This window comes from Astatotilapia calliptera, chromosome 11, assembly GCF_964374335.1.
Source record: "Astatotilapia calliptera chromosome 11, fAstCal68.1, whole genome shotgun sequence".
Taxonomy (NCBI): Eukaryota; Metazoa; Chordata; class Actinopteri; order Cichliformes; family Cichlidae; genus Astatotilapia; species Astatotilapia calliptera.
This window is the reverse complement of record NC_137432.1, coordinates 27,473,651-27,493,225: the sequence shown is the minus strand read 5'-3', so window position 1 is coordinate 27,493,225 and position 19,575 is coordinate 27,473,651. Positions and strand designations below refer to the sequence as shown.

Here is a 19,575-nt window from a genome sequence, read left to right as displayed (position 1 = left end):
AAAAAATGAGCTAAAGAATGCAGTTGGCATTCGGTTTAGAAAGATAGAGAGAGCGATATCTCTTTAGAAATGCTATAAGTATATGTCAAGTGTGAAATTATACTCGTTTTTATGGCGGTCATTGGTATTAGTCTGCATTTTTCCGTGCCGCTGGCTCTTTAATTGTTGTCGTCATAGATTGGGGGCGTAACCCGGAAAAATTCTATCATCTGGTCCCACCACAACACGTTGCTCGTGTGAGACAGGGTAGTCCTCCGGATGAACGCTTGATTTTATGAAGCTGGTATGTAGTATTGCTGCTGTATTAGTAAATACATCTAAAGGAGTTCACGGTTCAGTCGCAGCTCGTCGGATCAGTGCAGAGATGTTTAAAGAGCTCAAGACAAAAGTGTTGCGTCTGTTACCGCCGACCTCCAACGGACCGACGGTCCATCGGGACGAGACAGGTACATGTGTCTAACATTCAAAGTGGACGTAGGTCTCGCTTAGTGAAGCAGAGTGTGTTTGTAAACAACCGGCTCTGATTGGCGCTAAGCAACGTAAACACTGCACCATGTTGCATCAGATTCTTGGTTTTCCTGTTATGTGTGACTCACAGCTAACCCGATGTGATTCTAACATCCAAAACTAAGCTCCAGTTAAGTCACAGTAGAGTGAGCACTGCCAGTTAGGATGAACTGCTTACTTTGTAGCTGTTTGCCCAAACTAGAAATTAGTAGCAGAAATTCAAAGTTGTACACCTAATTCTTGTTGTTGTAGTCATTATGTATGCTGTATTCCACTGTAGAAAAAGGAAAACAAAAGTTAAAGAAATTATTAAAAGCCCCAAACTACCATAACGTTCATGCCTCTGTACTGTGTGAAAACCTCAGGTCCTCATCTGGCCCTATCCAAATGGAGTTAAATTACGTATTTTGCCTCTTCGGATACTTGGGTTGAACTTAAGCAGATCCTTTTGACAATCACTGCTTTAACAAGTTTAACATTTAAACAGGTGTAGAATGAAATGTACTAAGACGATGAGTATGCTGACAGGTGTTCTTAATGTTTTGAAACTGCTTCTACAAAAATTTGAGAAAGCATGGGTCTCTGAGCAGCTCAGTGAGTGAGTAGGAAGCCACCTGTGCAATAAGACAAGTTGTCACATTACCTTGCTACTAAATATTCCACAGTCAGCTGTGAGTGGTATTATACCCACTCAGCCATGAAGTGTGATTTTATCACTTCATGGCTGATGAAGTGTGATCACAGTGCAGACTCGGCGGATGCTGAGATGTATAGTGTGCCGAGCTTGCCAACTTTCTGCAGAGTCAGTTTCTATGCACCTCCAAAACTTCACATGGCATTCAGATTAGCTCAAAAGCAGTTCATAGAGAGCTTCATGGAATAGGTTTCCATGGCTGAGTGGCTTACATCACCAAGTGCAATGCAAAGCAATACACTGGTGTAAAGCACGCTGCTACTTGACCCTAGAGCAGTGGAGACGTGTTCTCGGGAGTAATGAATCACATTTCTACATCTGGCAATCAGTTGCCAGGAGAACAGAACTTGTGTGCAATGTGCCAAGTGTAGCGTTTGATGAAGAGGGGAATTATGACGTCTGGTTGGAGCTCCTAATGCTTCAGCACACCAAAACAATTTGGACAATTTCATGCTCCTGACTTTGTGGGAATAGTTTGGGGATGGCCTAGAGCTGGGCGATAGAACGATAACGATATGTATCGCGATATAACTTTTACTCGATAGAGAAATTAAGCTATCGCGATAGACCTCGCCGCTCTTGTCCTCTTAAAAAAAAAAAAAAAAAAAAAAAAGGTCAGCCAATCCAAATTAAGCAGCGCAGAGCCGAACCAATCACAGCCGCAGCGTCACGTCGCGTGACTTGTTACGTACAGCACAAGTGCCAAGCCGCACGTGTGTTTGTTTGGGAAACAGCCAGCGGGTAATGGAGCCAGCGCGTAATGGAGGAAATGAGTGTGCCGACTAGAAAAATCAACCGAGCGTGACCGAAGAGAAAACAGATGATGGTTCCAATGCCGGAGAGATTGTCGAACGGAAGAGCCATAGAAGTTCCGTAGTGGGAAGGTATTTCGGCTATTTCAAGTCTGACAAAAACAGAGTAGCGTGCACTGTAAATGTGCCGAAAGCAAGTCTGGAAATACAATAAACTGGTGCATGCGTCACACTGTGCGCCACGTTATTGTTTCGGTGAAATGAATTTCTACAATACTGTTACTGTTAATTCTACTCTCTGCAGTGTTTAAATGCTTACATATACACACAGTTACTGTCCCTCCACACATACGACTCTGTTCTGCTTCTATGCCCCAGCTTTGTTTACTTTTTCCCACCGAGGCTTCTAGACTTCTGATTGGCCAACATTTCGGTACGGTTAGGAATATAGCGCCACCTGCTGCTTTGGCATGTTCATAGCAGCGTTTTCCTTCATTTCTGCCTTTATGTGTGGACGGGATTATTTTTTAAAACGAAAACGGAAAATCTCAGTTTTCAAAAATACCCGTGTACGTGTGGACGTAGCCACAGTCTCTGACTGGAAGCGCTAATTCGTCATTCGGCTTTTGTCAGACTAAAGTAACTGTTAAAACTGTTTGAAAAGCTCAGCTATACAACAAGGAGAGATTGAGAATTTCCTTTTAGTTCTCAGTTTATTTGATATTGACAAAAGTTAGTCAGTTTTGTCTGTTCTTCTGTAAAACAAACTAAGATTTATTTTTAGAATTAATATTTTGTTTCTAAGTGGAATTGACAATTTAGTCTGTTTCGTTTGTTCTATTTTGAAACTTAAACGCTTTAGCGGCTGCCTTTTGTGTAGTTTGCAATATTTGCCTTTATTTATCTGAAAAAGTCTCATGTTCCTTAAGTACATCTACCCTGTTGAACTTATTATGGGAAATAAATATTTAAATAAAAACAAGCTGCTGATTATTTCACATTTTACTTGTGAGCAACAGCACATTTAAATCTTACAAATATAGTTATTTGGCTTATATCGTGATAGATATCGTTATCGCCTGAAATGAAAAGAACATATTGTGATATGAAAAAATCTCATATCGCCCAGCTCTAGGATGGCCCCTTACTGTTCCAACAGGACTGCACACCAGTGCACAAAGCAAGGTCCATAAAGACATGGATGAGCGAGTTTGGTGTGCAAGAACTTGACTGGCCTGCACAGAGTCCTGACATCAACCCGACAGACACCTTTGGGTTGAATTAGAGCAGAGACTGTGAGTCCAACATCAGTGTTTGACCTCATGCATGCACTTCTGGATGGTTAAAATTCCCATAAACACAATTCCCAGCTGAGCTGAGGCTTCTATGGCTGCAAAGGCTGGGCTGACATATTAAATCCTCTGGACTGAGAATGGGATGTGTGTGTGAAGGCAAGCAACAAATATTTTAGCATTATAGTATATAGTGTGATTAGAAGGTGAGATTGCATCTGGAAAGGTGTTACATCACCTGTTCAATTGTGTGAGTAGGATTTCATTAGGTTGCTTATCTATTCACACTTCAGTTGTGTACTTTTGGTTTTGGGTTTTTTTTTAGCTACTTCAGGCGTGTACTTTTTTGGTAGTCAACAAACATATTACACTATACATATTTCTTCCTGTTTTATCACTCCCCCTAATGTATTTACATTGCATTCACGATAGCTGATGAGCCTAAATTTGTACCTTATACATAAAGGAAAATGAAAGTAATAAAGCTGGGGGAACATGTTTAGAGTAAACATTTAATTTAGATGCCCTAACCTCCTCATACCATCCATTCATACTGTTGTCCTTCTGTGGATGACGTCTCATTAACACCCCTTGTTTTTGAACTGCAGATGGTGCTGAAATCCTGAGTTGCACAGTAAAGGCCCTGAAAGAGGGTCACATTGTTGCGGTGCCCACAGATACCATCTACGGCCTGGCATGTCTGGCCCAAAACTCCGACGCCGTCAGAAAAACGTATGACACTAAAGGACGAAACGGACAGAAGCCGCTGGCCATCTGTGTAGGGGAAATTCAGGATATCTATAAGTAAGTGTGCTTTTATTTCACTTTGATCAGGGCACATGTTGTGTAATTGCTTCATTCTAAGTGCAGTCCTCCTCTAAGCCATCTATTTTGCACAAACATATTACTCATTTCCTGAAGAGTCACACATGCATGAGGCACAGATACCATCTCCACTCAAATAACACATTTTACATTTTGAGTGACAGGCACACCTGCTGTCAAAGGACACCTCGGTAATTATTATTCGCAACTTTATTCTGTGACTGTATTTTCTATCGCTGTGCAGGCATGTCGCATTTCTTTGAGATTTGTTAAAGCTTTGTGGGATTTAAAGTGAAACAAATTAAATCAGAGAATAGTGGATATTCCCAAAAACTATTCTGGCCTGAAAAACAATTATTTTATTATCAGATAGTTATTTTGGCTATCAGTCATTTGCTTCATTAAAATTCAGAACATGATGAAATGGCCCAAAGCAATTTTTCCACAATGCAAATTGGTGTCGTGACATCATGAGTTCAAAACTTCATTGCAAAAGACAAAACAGGATCAGAGCAGAGAATCAAATAAAACACAGCTGCTTTTTTTTGCAGTGATGCAGTCATTAATGGTCATTTATGTTGTTTTCCTTATAGTTTTGGGAGCTAGATTACACACAAGTATGGTAATGTGATGTCATGTGCAGGTACTGCAAGGTGAAGGTGAAAAAAGAGCTGTTAGGTGACCTGCTCCCTGGTCCTGTCACCCTGGTGTTTGAAAGGTCTGAAGAACTGAACACAGACCTGAACCCCTTTACCTCAGTGAGTTTGCTTCTTTTTCATTGAATAGTGCTGACAATAAATTGTTTGATCATAAGTGTGAATTGTTGTTTACACATCCATGTCTTCCTCAGCTTGTAGGTGTACGTATCCCAGATCATCCCTTTATGAGGCAACTTTGTCAGATGTGTGGGGAACCACTGGCACTCACAAGTGCCAACATCAGCTCACATACCAGCACAGTGGAAGTACATGTAAGTACTAAAGTAAATGATGTTTTTGTTTCTTTCAGTTTCAAGTACGTTAACCTCCTAAGACCCGAACTCTTTCATGGCATGCATTTTTAATGTCTCTTTGCTATTTGAGCTGATTAGGATCTGATGAGTGTAAAAACAAAGAATTATGTTTTGTTTTTGTTTGTTTTTGTTTCTGAGAAAAATGAGATCCACATATGAGGACATTCGCTTTAAATTTCGATAGAGCAGTGGCAGTATAATGTCCTCGTAAGTGGATATCAGGCCCTTGTAGAGCAAAATTTTGTATTTTACATATTTCTTAAATGTGATGTCAGCGTATGTGGACGCCAGGTCCTAGGAGGTTAAATTTCAAGTACACCTACCAGACAGACACAGTTGCCCCAGATTTGCCACCTGCACATCCACGATCCCAATCTCTTTTTCCACCACATTATTTAGGTGCTCTATTGCATTGAAATCTGGTAACTGTGGGCTCCATTTGAGTGAAGTGAATTCACTGTGATGAAAAAAATCACTTCACTTCATTCATCTTTCTTCCCCATTATGATACTCTGTTTGAACTTCAGCAGGTTGTCTTTACATGTGTAAATCATTGACTTGGTGCCATGTGATTGGCTGATTAATTATTTGTATTTTTGAGCAGTTGAACAGGCGCACTTAACATAGCGGTCAGTGAGTGTATGTAGCTCTGAATATTGCTGGGTTTATCCTCTTAAGGAGTTCCAGGAGCTCTGGCCCAAACTAGCTGTGGTTGTTGATGGTGGACCGATAGGAGACCAGAGCCGCCTCGGATCAACAGTAGTCGACCTGTCAGTAATCGGCAAATACAGCATCATCAGACCAGGGTGGTAAGTTCATCCAGACGCTTTTTCCAATAGTTTCTCTCCAAGTGAGATAAAACTATCTGATGTAACTGAATGTTTAAGCATATCATTTAAACTCCTTCAGAGAACTTCAGGCACATTTTACAACTGACAAAAAAATTGACTGGAAAAAAAACATTTTCAAACCAGAACTGAGCAAAAGTAAACTGACTGAGTCTGATGTATTAAAATATCCAAAGTAAGCAGTCATACGTTGCTCAAGTCACCTGAATTAGAACTGGAAGTTATTCATATAGCACCAGTTTATTCCATGACTTGAAGAAGGGGAATGCATCCGCACTGACTCACTGTTGCTTTGAAATACCCAGGTGTTTCCAGCCTCTCCCAGTGTTACAGCACCAGCTATAGTATGAATCTCCTAAAACAAAACTTAAATATTGAAATACCCACCACAAAAAATAAGGAGGCATTTTGCAAGAACAAGTCTTAGTTTCATTAAAAAACCATATTTGGAGTCAGTCTGTCGCATCGTGTTAACACTCTTCTTTCTCACTCTGACCCTTACACCCCCTCTGCCCCCAAACCACCCATGTTTCCTCTGAAGTAGACTTGGTACATTAAACAAGAAATGACTTTAATTTTGATTTCAGTGCCCTTTCTTCTACGGTTGATGTGCTCGAGCGCAAATATGGACTGTCAGAGCTCTCTGGGGAAGAATGACCTTTGAACTCTCCACACTCCAAAAATCACGCACAACCAGCTCTGACCCGGGGCTACTTGGGAGAAGATGAATCCATGAATCAGCCTTTGCCGGGGAAGACTGTATCTCAGGAGGACTGAAACTGCTGATGGACGATTTTGTTCCAGTGGCAGCTTCAAAGTCTTGGGTATCTTTCCTTATGTCTTAGATTAGCATATTTTGTATATGTTTCTGTCATTACATTATTTGGGAGTTTAAGCTTTAAACTATCATTTATACAGAAATAGGTCAGCTGTATAGTACTTTAAGTAATGTGGTCATGGGAGAAAGAATGGTTTGAGCCAGCCTTTTCGCAACACGATCAGAACTGTAGTGAACACATTTTAATGGTCTGATTGAATCTGTGTGATATAATAAATCAACTTTATTTAAGGGGGCTGTAAACTGTTTTCTGTTTGTTTGTTTGTTTGTTTGTTGGTTTGTTTTTTAATCATTTTTTTTCTGGCAGCGTGAAGATTGCACTTCAATTGTTAGCATCAACACTTGCAGTAAATCCTGTTTTACAGTGTAGACTACTAATACTGGCACATTTGGGTTGTTTCGGTTGGCACATGGATATAATTTGTAGAATTCCTCTCATTTGAATGTTAATAATTGGAGTACATGATTAAATCTTCAGTGTCTGATTGGACCTTGATTAACAGATGGTACAACATTGGCAAATCCACAATAAAATTACATATTTTTTTCCCAGTCTCACAGTTTTCTCCATGCACAAGAAGCTATCTGAGATTTATTTCTGTCTTTATCCACTGGTGTCTGGATTTTCACTCAAAACAGCTTCTTAATGGAGGGTGAAATCAATAGAGCAATGTTAAGTGTTTAAAAAGGAGCAGAAACCACTTACTGGCAACCTGGACAGGGAAATCAACTTCGGATCATTCAGAGAACGCACTTTTATTCTCAAAAACGCCTGTCTCTGTGAAACCTTTCATTTTAAAAGATATCAGAATCTTAATCAAGTCTATACAGAGGGTGCCCCAGTCAGTGGGCAGGTTTATATTCATTAATGCGTTCAATCACTTTGAGCCATAGACTTTCATGTCCTGACTTCTTGCTTCAGTGGAGAAAAAAAAGCAGAGTCCCATATGCTTACAGTGAAGTCTTTTCATATAGGAATTACTCAATCTCCAATTGTATTTGAGTAGATATCGGGTCTGTGGTGTAGTACTTGACACGTTATATGGGAAAGATCCCCAGCTTGAGACAAAGAGGAGACACAATCCCAGCCTCGGGGACTCACAAGCTTGTGCTGATGAATGGGAGGGTTGTGTCAATAGTACCTAGAGTAAAATCTGTGTCAGAGGCCTCAGGAAATAAAGGAGCGGTTGAAATTACCCAATTTTATTTGGGTAGATCAGAAATGAGTATTCTTGGTAAGTTAGTTTGTTGGTGAAGGATGGCAAGAGTAAAAGAGTTTATGAGATGGTAGTGAGACCTGTTGTGATATATGGTTTAGAGACAGCGGCAATAACGAAAGGGCAAGTTGTCACGCTGGAGGTGGAGTAAAAGATGTTAAGATTTTACTGGCAGAATGGACAGGATTGGAAATGAGGATATCAGGGTGACTCTCAGTTTGGAGGCAAGGTTAGAGAGGCGATGGTGGATGTGCTGGACGAAGGATGCTGAAGATTGATGCTTTCAGGCAGGAGGACATGCAGATGGTTGGCGTGACAGAGGAAGATGTTAGAGATCGAGTGAAATGGATGCAGGGGATCTGCTGTGAGAAACTGTCATGTTCTGTGTTTTTACAAGTTGAGCTAACATGCTATAATGTTCCAAATTTACCTTTACAAATTATGATGTTGTGTGACAGTGACAAGTTGTAAAACACCACATCATCCCCATTTTAAAAAGCTCTCTGAACCTGGGTAAAGGGTCAAATTGTATGTTATGGATAAATGAAAACTACAGTGTCTTCAGTTCTACTATTTCACCATATAAAGGGGCATGAGATGGTGGCTTACTGTATTTAGAAATACAATAAATTATCGGGCAGACATTTCAACGTACCAATTGTGTGGGGGAGATTAGAGATTAGAGACAGACCCACAGAGCATTTTACAAGTCTGGGTTTTTGATACGCTTTGTATCCTATCTTTGAATTTGCACACACATCTATAGGACCTCTCGCATCCAGCATGTTTAAAAAAGGTAACAGCATGTCCTTCTGCACTCAAAACTATATCAATCAATTGCTCTCTTGCCTCCTCTTTCATGTGTGCACACACTTCCACTACAGCGTGCCGTTTCAAGTCAGTTTGATGAAAGCTCACATGAGCCACTGCTCCTTTTCTTTATTGAACTGCTCGGCCCAGCGGCGGGTCAGCTCCAGGTAGTGATCAGGCCCATGTGGCTGATAGTCCAAGTAAACCCGTGTCACAGTTTTTTTAGGCACAGCCCTTTCTATCTGCGTCCCCTCGTGCCATTCATTAAAAGATGTTATGGTGACAATCTCTGGGCGCACGTTGAGTGCCGCCTGCAGGGCTGTCTCGTAGTAACGTCCGTTCACCCTGTTGCGTGTGTTGTGGTTGTTCCACGGCCGAATGCTGGTGTCAATGTAACCAGGCCCCACGCTGGGGATAAAAAGGAGGTTGTTCCCATCGCAGAAAGCTTTGATGGCTTTCCAGTTCTGGTGAGAAGAGCCAAAGGAGAAGCCGTTGGAGGCAAAGTAAGTGTACATGCCATCGAAGCCGCCTGCCAGGATGTCGTGCTTATGACGCTCCTCCACAATCAGGGCTATAAAGACGGAGTCGTAAGCTGACCCACGCACGCTGTGGGAGCCAGTCGGTGTCAAAAACTCAGACCAGGACTCGGGTGGAGTTAGGTAGGAGTCATAAATGTAAAACAGAGGAAGACTCTTCCCTGTGCTGGTAGTGAACTTGTAGAACGCTCCGTGGTCGCCATACCTTAAAAAGAATATAATACAGAACATTTAACAACACAACAATAAACCCTACCACTGAGACAAAGAATAAAATATTGTATACCATTTCTTACTTAAACTGAATATCTTTTCAAGGTTTGGGACTTCTGAGTAAATCTCTGAAAGGTCCTCTTTTTCAGAGCAACCCCACATGTTAAAGTTAAAAGTTAAAATGGCTTTTGCTTGAAGAACTCATCCATAAGTCATGAAACTGGCTTTATATAAGCTGAAATGCACCCTAAAAGTATTTCAGTGTCGTAACTGCTGTTTTTCTTGCTATGCATGCAATCTTAATGGCTTTCTATTTGAGTTGACTCAGCGATGAAGCACAGCCAGACATGCACCCACCTGTCAATGATGTACTTGATGTTGTCATGCACACTCTGATCGTTTCGTCCTCTGTATGGTTGGATGTGGAATGCAACCTGGGAGATGATAAAGCAATATGCATGTTCATTTTCATTCATTATATAACTACATTATTAATTTATGTATCATTCAAGGTCAGCATTTACAGATGACCTCGAGAAGTATTGACTAAAAGTCAGGCGTTCCCAGGGGGAGATTCCTCATAGAAAGTTGACAAGAGTGACAGTAACTTCTCCTGGCTTGTAATCAATCAAAGTCTGACATGTTTCTAAGACAAAAATAATTCAATAAGGCCTCAGTCACACAAGAGGAAAAATAGGACCACAACCTCCATGCAACCAGGGAAAGGTGGTTGGCGAATGATTGGATTGATTTTTTTTTTTTTTTTTGCTATCTAGTTCAAAGTAGTTGGAGAGACGAACCATTAAGTGTTTTCAGAGAGAAACATGCATAAAACCTGAACTTACACTGTATTATTGTGTTACTTGCTTCTTATTTTTCCATCCATCCATCCATGAATCCATTCATTCTCTTATCTTCATCAGGGTATGATAATCTGATGATCTTGGTAAAATGCTTGTTGTTATTGAAAAGAACTAGCGGTGCCAGTTTGCTTATAACTGTATAAGCAATACATTTTCCACATTTCAGTCTGACCCAGTCTGTGGCTGACAGTGTTGCATTTAATGCATGGATTCCATGTCTGGTTCCAGTACACCACTACAGGTCAAGTGTGGATAGCAACATATTTGCAGCAGACAAAAGATTTGAGCTTTATCATCATTAATCACATTATTATCTCAATGAGATTGTTGCTGTTTTATCCCCGTTTTATCACTGTTTTGATGCACCAACATGGGTTTGAAGATGGTGACTGAGCGGTCTCAGACCTGGTCCCTATCTTTGAAGTAACCATATTAAAAACAAAGAGATCACAATTTGATTGGGCACGGATGCAACAATGTTGGTCACACCGCAATTACCAACCCCTGTTTTTGTAGTCAGATGGTATCACAGCTCATCAGACCTCTGAGCCCCTTTTCAGGAAAATGAGTCTCACGGTTATAATTCAGCAAAACATGTTAGTCATGCACCATTTTGACCTTGTGCAGCCCCAAAGCAATGCGTGGCATCAGGAGTCTGGTGCCTTTACCCTTGTACCTTATTACAGACTCACTGCAGTTTTCTAAAAACCCTTTAATAAGGCTATAACACTAAGAAGGCTCACCAACACAAATGTTACCCACTTACACGGACATCAAAGCACCATGTTTCCTCACTGCTCCGTGTTCACGACAAAATGTGCTACACTATAATTGTTTTTCAGCCTGAGTGGTCTGCCTCTGGAGACTATTGTAACACTCACAGTTAATGCGTCTGTTAGAAATGGCCGTTTACAGTTCATGAACAAACGCAGCAGAGGAACAAGGGATATGAAGTGACATGTACACAAAAAGTGCTTAAGTTGAATATTTTAAGGTGCACCTGGAGAATTCAGTGACTTTGAATAATGCATGATCAAAGAGAAACACCACTTTTCCAGCACTGGACACTTGAGAGGAACAATGTGAAAGGAAATGTCCTTTTTGAGATGATGGAAGCATCTAAAGGGATGTAGGCTGCCATTGAGTAAGCTAAACAAAGATGCCTTAGCCCACTTTACATGATCCAAGTCTTATCTTTGTTAAAAATCCAATGCTTGCAAAGCTCCACTAAACTATAGAATGGCATTTCACCTACTTGTTATTGGAAATAGATGTATTTTGTAGTTTTTCTGTAAGATCCATATTGTCGTTATGGAGTTAAGTGTAGCGTATTAACGAATTAATGGATATGTGTCCTGGACGGTCAGGATGGATCCAAATAACTGGATCACTTCTGCTACTAATAATGATACTAAGTGCTTTTATGTACAAAAAAATGTCAATTTTAACAGTGTAAGAGGCACTTTGTTTTGCAAAAGAGTAATTTGAAAAGAGATTGAGGAAGGAAGGTCTTGGGCATATGAGTAAATCATATTCTAAAATCAATATTTATGAAGCTAACTCTCTGGCAGTAACAGTGAGAGAAAATGATGGAGACAATAAGATAGTACAGTAAGATAAAGCCACAAAAAAATCTATGAGATATTACAGCTCGTGAAGCTGCATGATTATAACATGATTATAACAGAGGAAAATAGATACTACATCAGAGTACAGGCTACTAGAAAACTCATTTTCCCCAACGCGCTGGCTGATTACATTTTTGGTAATTTAGAAGTAAATGAGACATAGTCAACGCATTTTAATACCTCATAAACATTGACAGTGCAGTCTGGAACAGCCCCGGTGTGATTTGTGCTGAGCAGAGTGAATTTAGTGGCATGTCATGCAGAAAGCGCAAAGGGAAGGATATGCACCAACACAAAAATATAGATTCAGACCTTTTCTGACAGTTAGATCAATTTAATATCACTTTCATTCTACAGTGAATGAAGTCGGTGGATATACACCGAGGTTGTACAGGTTTCATGTACGAAAAAATGTAGCTACTGAGTGCATCGGGAAATAAGGAAGTGTGGCTGATGCCATCATAGGGCACCCATGGGCCATATTCCCCTGTGTAGCTTCATGGCCTACTTAGGAGATAGAACTTTTGCACCCCCTCAGGGTGCAGATTGTTCACAGGCTCAAACTGAGTCATGGGACCCATGATGCACATATCCCCTCTGCTCTTTTTCTCCTACCTCCAGTTTCCAATAACCCCCCTACCCTGTCCCCACCAAGCCGCCCCCACCCTGCCCTGGGCAAAAGGACTATTTCAGCTCCACTTCGAGCTGAGGTCAAGCAGCAGCACTGCTGTGGAGGCTCATGTGATGTGCTCTCCAACATGAGCCGTGTGTGGGTGTTACTGAGATGCTATTCAACTTATATAATAAAAAGTACATTGCTTTCTTTTGCAGCATTACCCGAAGAGGGGTCAGTGTGTTTTTAGCAATGTGGCGTGGGATCGCTACCAGGATGGAAGCTGGATTTGTTTTTAGTGAGCTTGCTCGTCTCCAGTTTCCATTCACCTTCAGTCTAACTTGTACATGTTCAATTAGGTCAAAAGCTGTATGCAATTCACTGTATTCCTCTTATCTAAACCTCCATCTATCGCTTTGGGTTCATATAAATGCGTTGTCAGCTCAGCATTACATCCTGCTGTCATGGAGACAGATCATGTCACTGGTCATTTGTAGCATTTTCCTTGTTTTTTTATTTTTATTGATAATTTTACTGCATGTTTAAATGTCTGAATGCAAACACTTCTTTGATTAAAAAAAGCATGTTTTTTCCAATAATTTCTTAATTTTAAAATGTATGTGTCATATTATTTTTCAGGCAAAAATGGTTCCAGCTTCTCTGATTTTACATTTTCTTTTTTGTTTATTCTTTGCTATTGAATACTTAAAGGTTATGAGTAAGTGTCCCCTAATGGGTTAGTCTGTCCATGAAAATCTTGGAAAGTTAATTTCATATTCATCAGTTACGAGTGCCAGACTCCTCCTCAGTTTGGAGGATTGCTGCTGCAACATGCAAGACAGCTCAGGTCAAGAAAGGACAAAGCTGGAAACCAAGGTACGCATCATAAATACTGATAGCTCATTACTCCTGGAGGTTCCTCCCTTTGTGATATTTTTTTTGTCTTTTTTTATGAATGTATTTTTCTGATATCATACAGTAGACTATCCAAGGTGGTGAGGACTCAAAACAAAACTGCTAATTCGCTCATGCATTTCTCAGATAAGCAAGCAGCCACTTTATGTGAGCTTCTTGAATCCTGATCTGATACATTTTTGGCTGCTGCCACTGCCCTCTGTGGGACCATCCATCCTCCTCACTTGGGCTTCCCTCCCACCTTTTGTCCCGCCTTTCAGTGGAAAAGAGCACAGAAATGATTTAAGGTTGTTTTTCATCAGAGTTCCAAATTATCAGAGCCAAAGTTCTTTACCTTGTCAGCATTTTGCTAAACATTATGCAAGAGGATGCAATCCAAAGATAAATGTAGCTCTGTGCAGACATAACAGTTCAAGAAAAACAAAGAGAATTGGAAGAGGATGCTTGGAAAGACTCCACTCAACTCTGAATAATTTCATTCCAGCGCTTTCTGGAGACTGCTCTGATTGTGACCTTCTGCGCGTTTTCATTAAACACAAGGATAAGCAGCTCGTTCTTATTTCAGTAAGATACTCCAATATGCAGTTTGAAGAAAACGTGTCACAATCTGTTTTTCCTCACGTGCTTTTATGAAAATGCCATGCTTGCTGGGTGGATGATGACAATAAAGCGTGGCATTAAATTCTGTCTATTAGCTTCTCTACTGACAGCATTATGTGTAAAACCTCATCAACTCAGCCATGCATGTCTAATCCCTGCATTCTTGTCTTGCCCTTGTAGAGATGCATTATTTCGTTGCCTTCAACCAAACAGAAAAAACTCCCCAGTATGATATTAAATCTGACAGGCTAGCCCGACAACTCTTCTGCCTCTCATCGGAGTTGTTTATAGTGAGAATGAGGCCAGTTTGTGGCCGCATCTCTGCTGAAATCAAATTATGTTATCTGCACAACAGAATACAAACACCAGCATGATAATGACTTGTGTTGCAATACTGATTTGTAATTAACCTCGGTGATAACTTTTGCAAATTGTAAATACAACTTGTGAATAATGATTTTTGGTCTTGTGCATTAAAAGGTAAATATACTTCAAGAGGCTCATGGAAATATTATTACGTGTGTACATATTTGTCATTTTTAAACTATAAAATTTTTCAATTATAAAAATATTCGATTATAAATTACATATATTAAAAAAGAGCAACAAAATGTCATATTTAGAAGCTGATATTAGAAAATGTTCGGTAATTATTAAGATGATTAAATTAATGAATTAGATGTACAAATGCAGTGGTGTATTATTAATGGCACCTGCTTTAACATGGGAAAAGTCCTCAGATCTTGGCCCTTAAGTCATTTTTATTCTTCACATTAGAGCATACAGACCTGAGAACTTTCTTAATTTATTTCTAGTTCCTTGTTCCGATCCACAGTGCTGCTGAAAATCCCGTACTGCTAGCACCTCACTCTTGTTCCCCTTCATTGTCTTTCTTCGCCCAATCCCTCCATTTGTATTTGGTAAGCATCTGACACGAATCATATCTGATTACAAGCAAACACTGGCTTTAATAAGCCTTCAATACAGTGCAGCAGGGGCACCAACACAGACTCAGCTATGTCCGCTGTCATTTTCCAACCTAATTGGCAATTGGTCATGTGGTTTTACCCACATTCTGCACCGCCTCCCACGGCTCTCCACCCCACTAATGTGTTCAAGAGTTCATTCAACAACTAATCCAGCGGCAACAGCAGCAGCTCTTTGACACATTTTATGCTTTAATGCTAGAGACGAAGTCACTGCAGCCGCAAGTATTCCGAGTCAAATCCTGAGTAGCAGTGAGCAGCTTTACAGGATGCAGCACAGCAAGTTGAGAAGGCCTTAGCACCCACAAATTCCACATATAACACTGGTTCGAGATTACTATCCTATGCAGTGTTAAGCTCTTCATATGCCTCCGTGAAAGACCAGTAATCCTTCTTTTGGTCCCGTGTCACTGAGGTTTTAGAAAGGGTAGTGGACAGAAATTCCAATTTTTTTCACATTTGAGCCTCAACTTTGGCTCTTGCAACAGTTCAAAATAAAAATAGCAAAATAAACAATCGCTGAGTTACTTTAGGTCTGTTTTGCTCATAGAAATCATCAATTGTAAAGACTTCTCTTTTGAACCCACAAAAGCCAACACAATGAGCCACTATGAAAGACTGTAAGCAAGCCTGCACATATTAACGACTGTCTACGTAGCACTTAATGTCATGTAGATAATTTTGGGTGTTTAATCCACACTGCAGAGTGAAACTCCACAGACACAATTCAATATGGCTCATTGTTCTCAGTGGAGTACTTCAGGGATCTGAGTTTGGTCCTCTTATGCAAATAATTCAAGTGTAGCGCATTCAGAACTAATACAAATGTGATAAAGTGTTGTGTAATTATGGACATATTCTGCCATATACACTTTGCAACCATCAGCTCAACTATTTCTAAGTGTAAATGACAGATATGAGGAATTCTTAAGATACTTTGGACACTGTTACAGCTGTTAGGAATTAGGAGAAGCCTAGCTGCTGCCATCTGGCCTAGATTCTATATCGTGGTGATTTGCTGTACATTAATCCATCAGCACAGTATCCATGCGTGTTGGGCAGTAGCTACTGTTGTGTAGTAGTACTAAATTGACACTATGCTTTCCTTTTGAGAGGCAGTATAGCCATATATATATTTTCTTTTTGTTATAGTCTTTATCTAAACACAAATCTCTAGAGATGCATCTCCTGTATTTCTTAAAGGACATGCAGAATAGCTGCTGAGTGACAGAAATGACAGAGTCACTGGTTTGTTTTCCAGGAAGTTATAGTCCTAAAGTTAAAATGAATTTCACAAAATCTAATTTCTCTAACAGAGTTCAAAGCTACTGTAAACTCTGTTGTATTTCTATATGATCTGAGCTTACTTTAGTTATACTTTGGCAGTATTGTTATATAGTGTGCTATCTGATTTCCTTTTTATTGGTCTGTCTTTTAGAGTTTCAATGAAGGTCAATGAAGAGGAAAGAGAAAAAAAGTTAATGTTTAAAATAGATGATTCATCTAAGAAACATCTCTCTCTCACACACACACGCACACACACGCACACATGCACACACACACACACACACACACGTAAAATGTGCTGACACTGCTTACCTTGAGGTTGTGTCTATATGCTGCATCCAGTACAGCTGGTACCAAATCCTCAGCAGGTTCCCCATTGTCATCAGCTACTTCAGGAGGATACCAGGACAGGACCAGAACACCTGGAGGGAGATAAGCACTTGATCAAAGATACGAATTAACACCTCAGAGCACCATCACCTTCTGATGGGAACATACAAACAAAATGTATATGAAGCTCTAACAATATTATTGTATGGATTGCTGAAATGATGCATCGATTTCAAGCTAACTGTGTTTATGTGCAGTTATTGTTGTCTTGGAGTAATGTTGCTTTCTCTGCGATCATCCTTTAGTGTCTCTTTGTGGTTCACAGCAATACAGTACATCTGCTGATCTATGGAGGACAGTCAATTTTTTAAATGAATATGTACTTGTCATCTTAGGACTATTTATTATGCCTTGTTTTAGTGGCAACAGTTTGAGTGTGTGACAGCTCATAAATTCATAAACTCACGCTGGCTGAAAAATGGTTTTCTATCAGCCACAGCGGTGCCTGGCAAGAGGTAGGAACTGGCACACTGTATATGCACTCACAACTAATTTATTAAACTCATGTCCACTTGCTGTGGAGCTGTGGAGACTATTAGATTACAATAGCCAAACATGTCTTTGTGTATCAAGAAGACGGCTACTGCTATTCATTTCAGTGGCAGGAAATCAGTCACCAAGTCAAGCAGATCTATTTACAGTTGAGTATGAGGTCTCTCATTAAATGGAAGGTTTTAATTAAGCAACTTTGAGCTGGACCTCCCATGATTCCCAGGTTTCAGGGTTAGATGACCTTCTCATCACTCAAGCCGGTGTACAGTAACCTACTGCACCGCAGGACAGACACATCAGGGCCTATCATGTGTTGGCTGCTGATGGCTGACACACTGCGCTGTTACTTGACACCAGGGAACAAACTTGTACTGAATTTAAGGGAGCCATACAAGTCTTTGATGAGACTGCAACACAACTATTATCAGTTCATGACATTTAAAAGAGATAAAGGTACTTGCAGAGATACTTTGGGGCTTGGTGATGCTTTAATACTAAAGTAGTATAAGGTTCAGTTTTAATATAGATAGCTAAACATCTTTAAAAACATTAGTTTGCTTCTGATGTACACCTCAATGAAGGATGAAAGCGCAGCAGCAGATATATGGGAACCAAGCATGTGGGGAGCTGTCCAGTATATGTGTGGTGCTGAAAAATGTGTCGAGCCCCTTCAGCTAAAGGGAGGCAGCTTTGTGCTTACAGAAGCCACATTTCTGTAAAGCTGCTGTGCACAAATAACAACACTCAGCTCTTTTTTGTGCGTCTCTCTAAGAATTTCAGGGTGCCGGTTTGCATTTTTTACAGTACCTGCTGCGGATGCTCCGATCTGCTCCATGTGGGACTCCAACACATCCGGATCCCGCGAGCTGTACGAATTGAGTTCGGGGTAGAAACTGGAGCCGATATCCTCGGGCGGCATGTGTTTCCCTCTCGGGTAGCTGGATGCGATCTTAGGGTCCCAGTGCGGGACTAGGATGTGATCCCAGTGAATGTATTTACCGTCCATATGTGGGTTGCCGTACCACATATAGTAGAAAATATGAACATCATAAAATATGGTCCCCTCGGGGCCGGTGTTAGACAACACGGCTTTGGCGTTGCTGCCAGGCGGACGGGCTTGACCCGGGGAAGCGGTCCCATCACGGGACACTGAGCGCCGGTCCATCTTTCCTCCGATCATCGGCAGGAGCTCCAAGCCCGGAGCCAAGTCCGAGAAACCGTCACTGGGCTTCAGGGTCCTCAGTCCCATCATGGTCCCAAAGATGAACAGCGTGAAAAGAAACAGAGCTATGCACGCTTTCCTCCTCAGTCGTGCCATGGTTGGCTAGAGTGGCAGGAGCTGCATACGGCACGGACGGAACCAAGAGCGCAAATTAAACCTGCGTCCTGCTTCTGCGGCCAGATGGAGTTCACCACAAACTACGAACTACTCTCCGAAGTGTTTCTCGTCGCATCAGCTAAAAGACGAGTCTACATGATTGCACTCAAACCAGGGAGGACTACCCTACGTAGTTGATTAAGGAATTTTTAACTTTCTTCTGTTCCGCATTTCGATGAGCTGCGGATTTTTTTTTTTATCACTGCAACGCGGATCTATACCTCTAAGATAAGCCCGAGCTACAATTTTTTTGTTTTAAATGCCACAGGCCAGTTATTCCTAACTTAAGACTCTCCTCTCATATTTCTTTTCCACGCTGTCACTCACTAAGACGCTTCACCGCTCCCGTGGACCGCCCCCGCCCATCAGCTGCTCCATCCACCTGACTTCCGACAAAAAACGGTGTCTAAACGCAGGGGTGATGCTCTCTGTTGGTCATGCCCGGAGAGGCTTTAAAGCCTCCGTGCTTGGTTGGCTGGTGTTTCCTTATGGATGCCAAAGAGGCGGGACCCTTCTCGTTCACCGTTTCTAAAGTTTACTCAAAAAGAAAAGACTAAAAAGCAACATGGTTATACCCGTTATGTAGCCTACTGTTCTTATCAACAGGTCTGAGGCCACAAGACTATGACTCATCTCTTAAAGGTGACATTAACTACTATTTTCTCATAAAGTTGTTTTCACAGTTAAACCTAAGGTAGGCTATTAGATTTTTATTTATTTTAGTCGGCACTTTGTACTGAGACTTATACTGACATCTAGCGGTCACTTTATAGAACACTTTGTGTTGTGCTAAAAAGTGATTTCTTATGTTTGTTTGTTGTTGTTGTTATATCGAATACCTTTATTTATATTGACAAATAGACTGTCGTAAATAGGATT

At 40.8% G+C, this 19,575-nt stretch overlaps 2 protein-coding genes across 2 annotated transcripts; one reads left to right on the top strand and one right to left on the bottom strand.

Annotated features, from left to right (window-relative positions):
• The first annotated feature begins 173 nt into the window (after positions 1-173).
• yrdc (yrdC N(6)-threonylcarbamoyltransferase domain containing) lies at positions 174-6,999 on the top strand. Its single transcript, XM_026185418.2, has 6 exons — positions 174-446; positions 3,854-4,049; positions 4,714-4,828; positions 4,921-5,040; positions 5,761-5,891; positions 6,518-6,999. Exons 1-6 carry the CDS (start codon positions 275-277, stop codon positions 6,585-6,587), a joined length of 804 nt encoding a protein of 267 aa, XP_026041203.2. The 5' UTR covers positions 174-274; the 3' UTR covers positions 6,588-6,999.
• On the bottom strand, positions 6,517-19,117 carry LOC113032477 (glycoprotein endo-alpha-1,2-mannosidase-like protein). Its single transcript, XM_026185417.2, has 4 exons — positions 18,126-19,117; positions 16,749-16,858; positions 9,902-9,978; positions 6,517-9,536 (listed from the first exon to the last, which is right to left on the bottom strand). The coding sequence occupies exons 1-4, from the start codon at positions 18,634-18,636 to the stop codon at positions 8,900-8,902; spliced, it is 1,335 nt and encodes a 444-aa protein (XP_026041202.2). The 5' UTR covers positions 18,637-19,117; the 3' UTR covers positions 6,517-8,899.
• Positions 19,118-19,575: the final 458 nt, after the last annotated feature.

Excerpts from the sequence above, each read along its gene's own strand:
- LOC113032477 (XM_026185417.2), bottom strand. The coding sequence starts at position 18,636 with ATGGCACGACTGAGGAGGAAAGCGTGCATAGCTCTGTTTCTTTTCACG. Across the intron at positions 9,979-16,748 it reads CATATAGACACAACCTCAAG|GTTGCATTCCACATCCAACC; the intron begins GTAAGCAGTGTC and ends ATCATCTCCCAG. Across the intron at positions 9,537-9,901 it reads ATCAAGTACATCATTGACAG|GTATGGCGACCACGGAGCGT; the intron begins GTGGGTGCATGT and ends ATTCTTTTTAAG.
- yrdc (XM_026185418.2), top strand. The coding sequence starts at position 275 with ATGAAGCTGGTATGTAGTATTGCTGCTGTATTAGTAAATACATCTAAA. Across the intron at positions 447-3,853 it reads GGTCCATCGGGACGAGACAG|ATGGTGCTGAAATCCTGAGT; the intron begins GTACATGTGTCT and ends TTTGAACTGCAG. Across the intron at positions 4,829-4,920 it reads ACCTGAACCCCTTTACCTCA|CTTGTAGGTGTACGTATCCC; the intron begins GTGAGTTTGCTT and ends TGTCTTCCTCAG.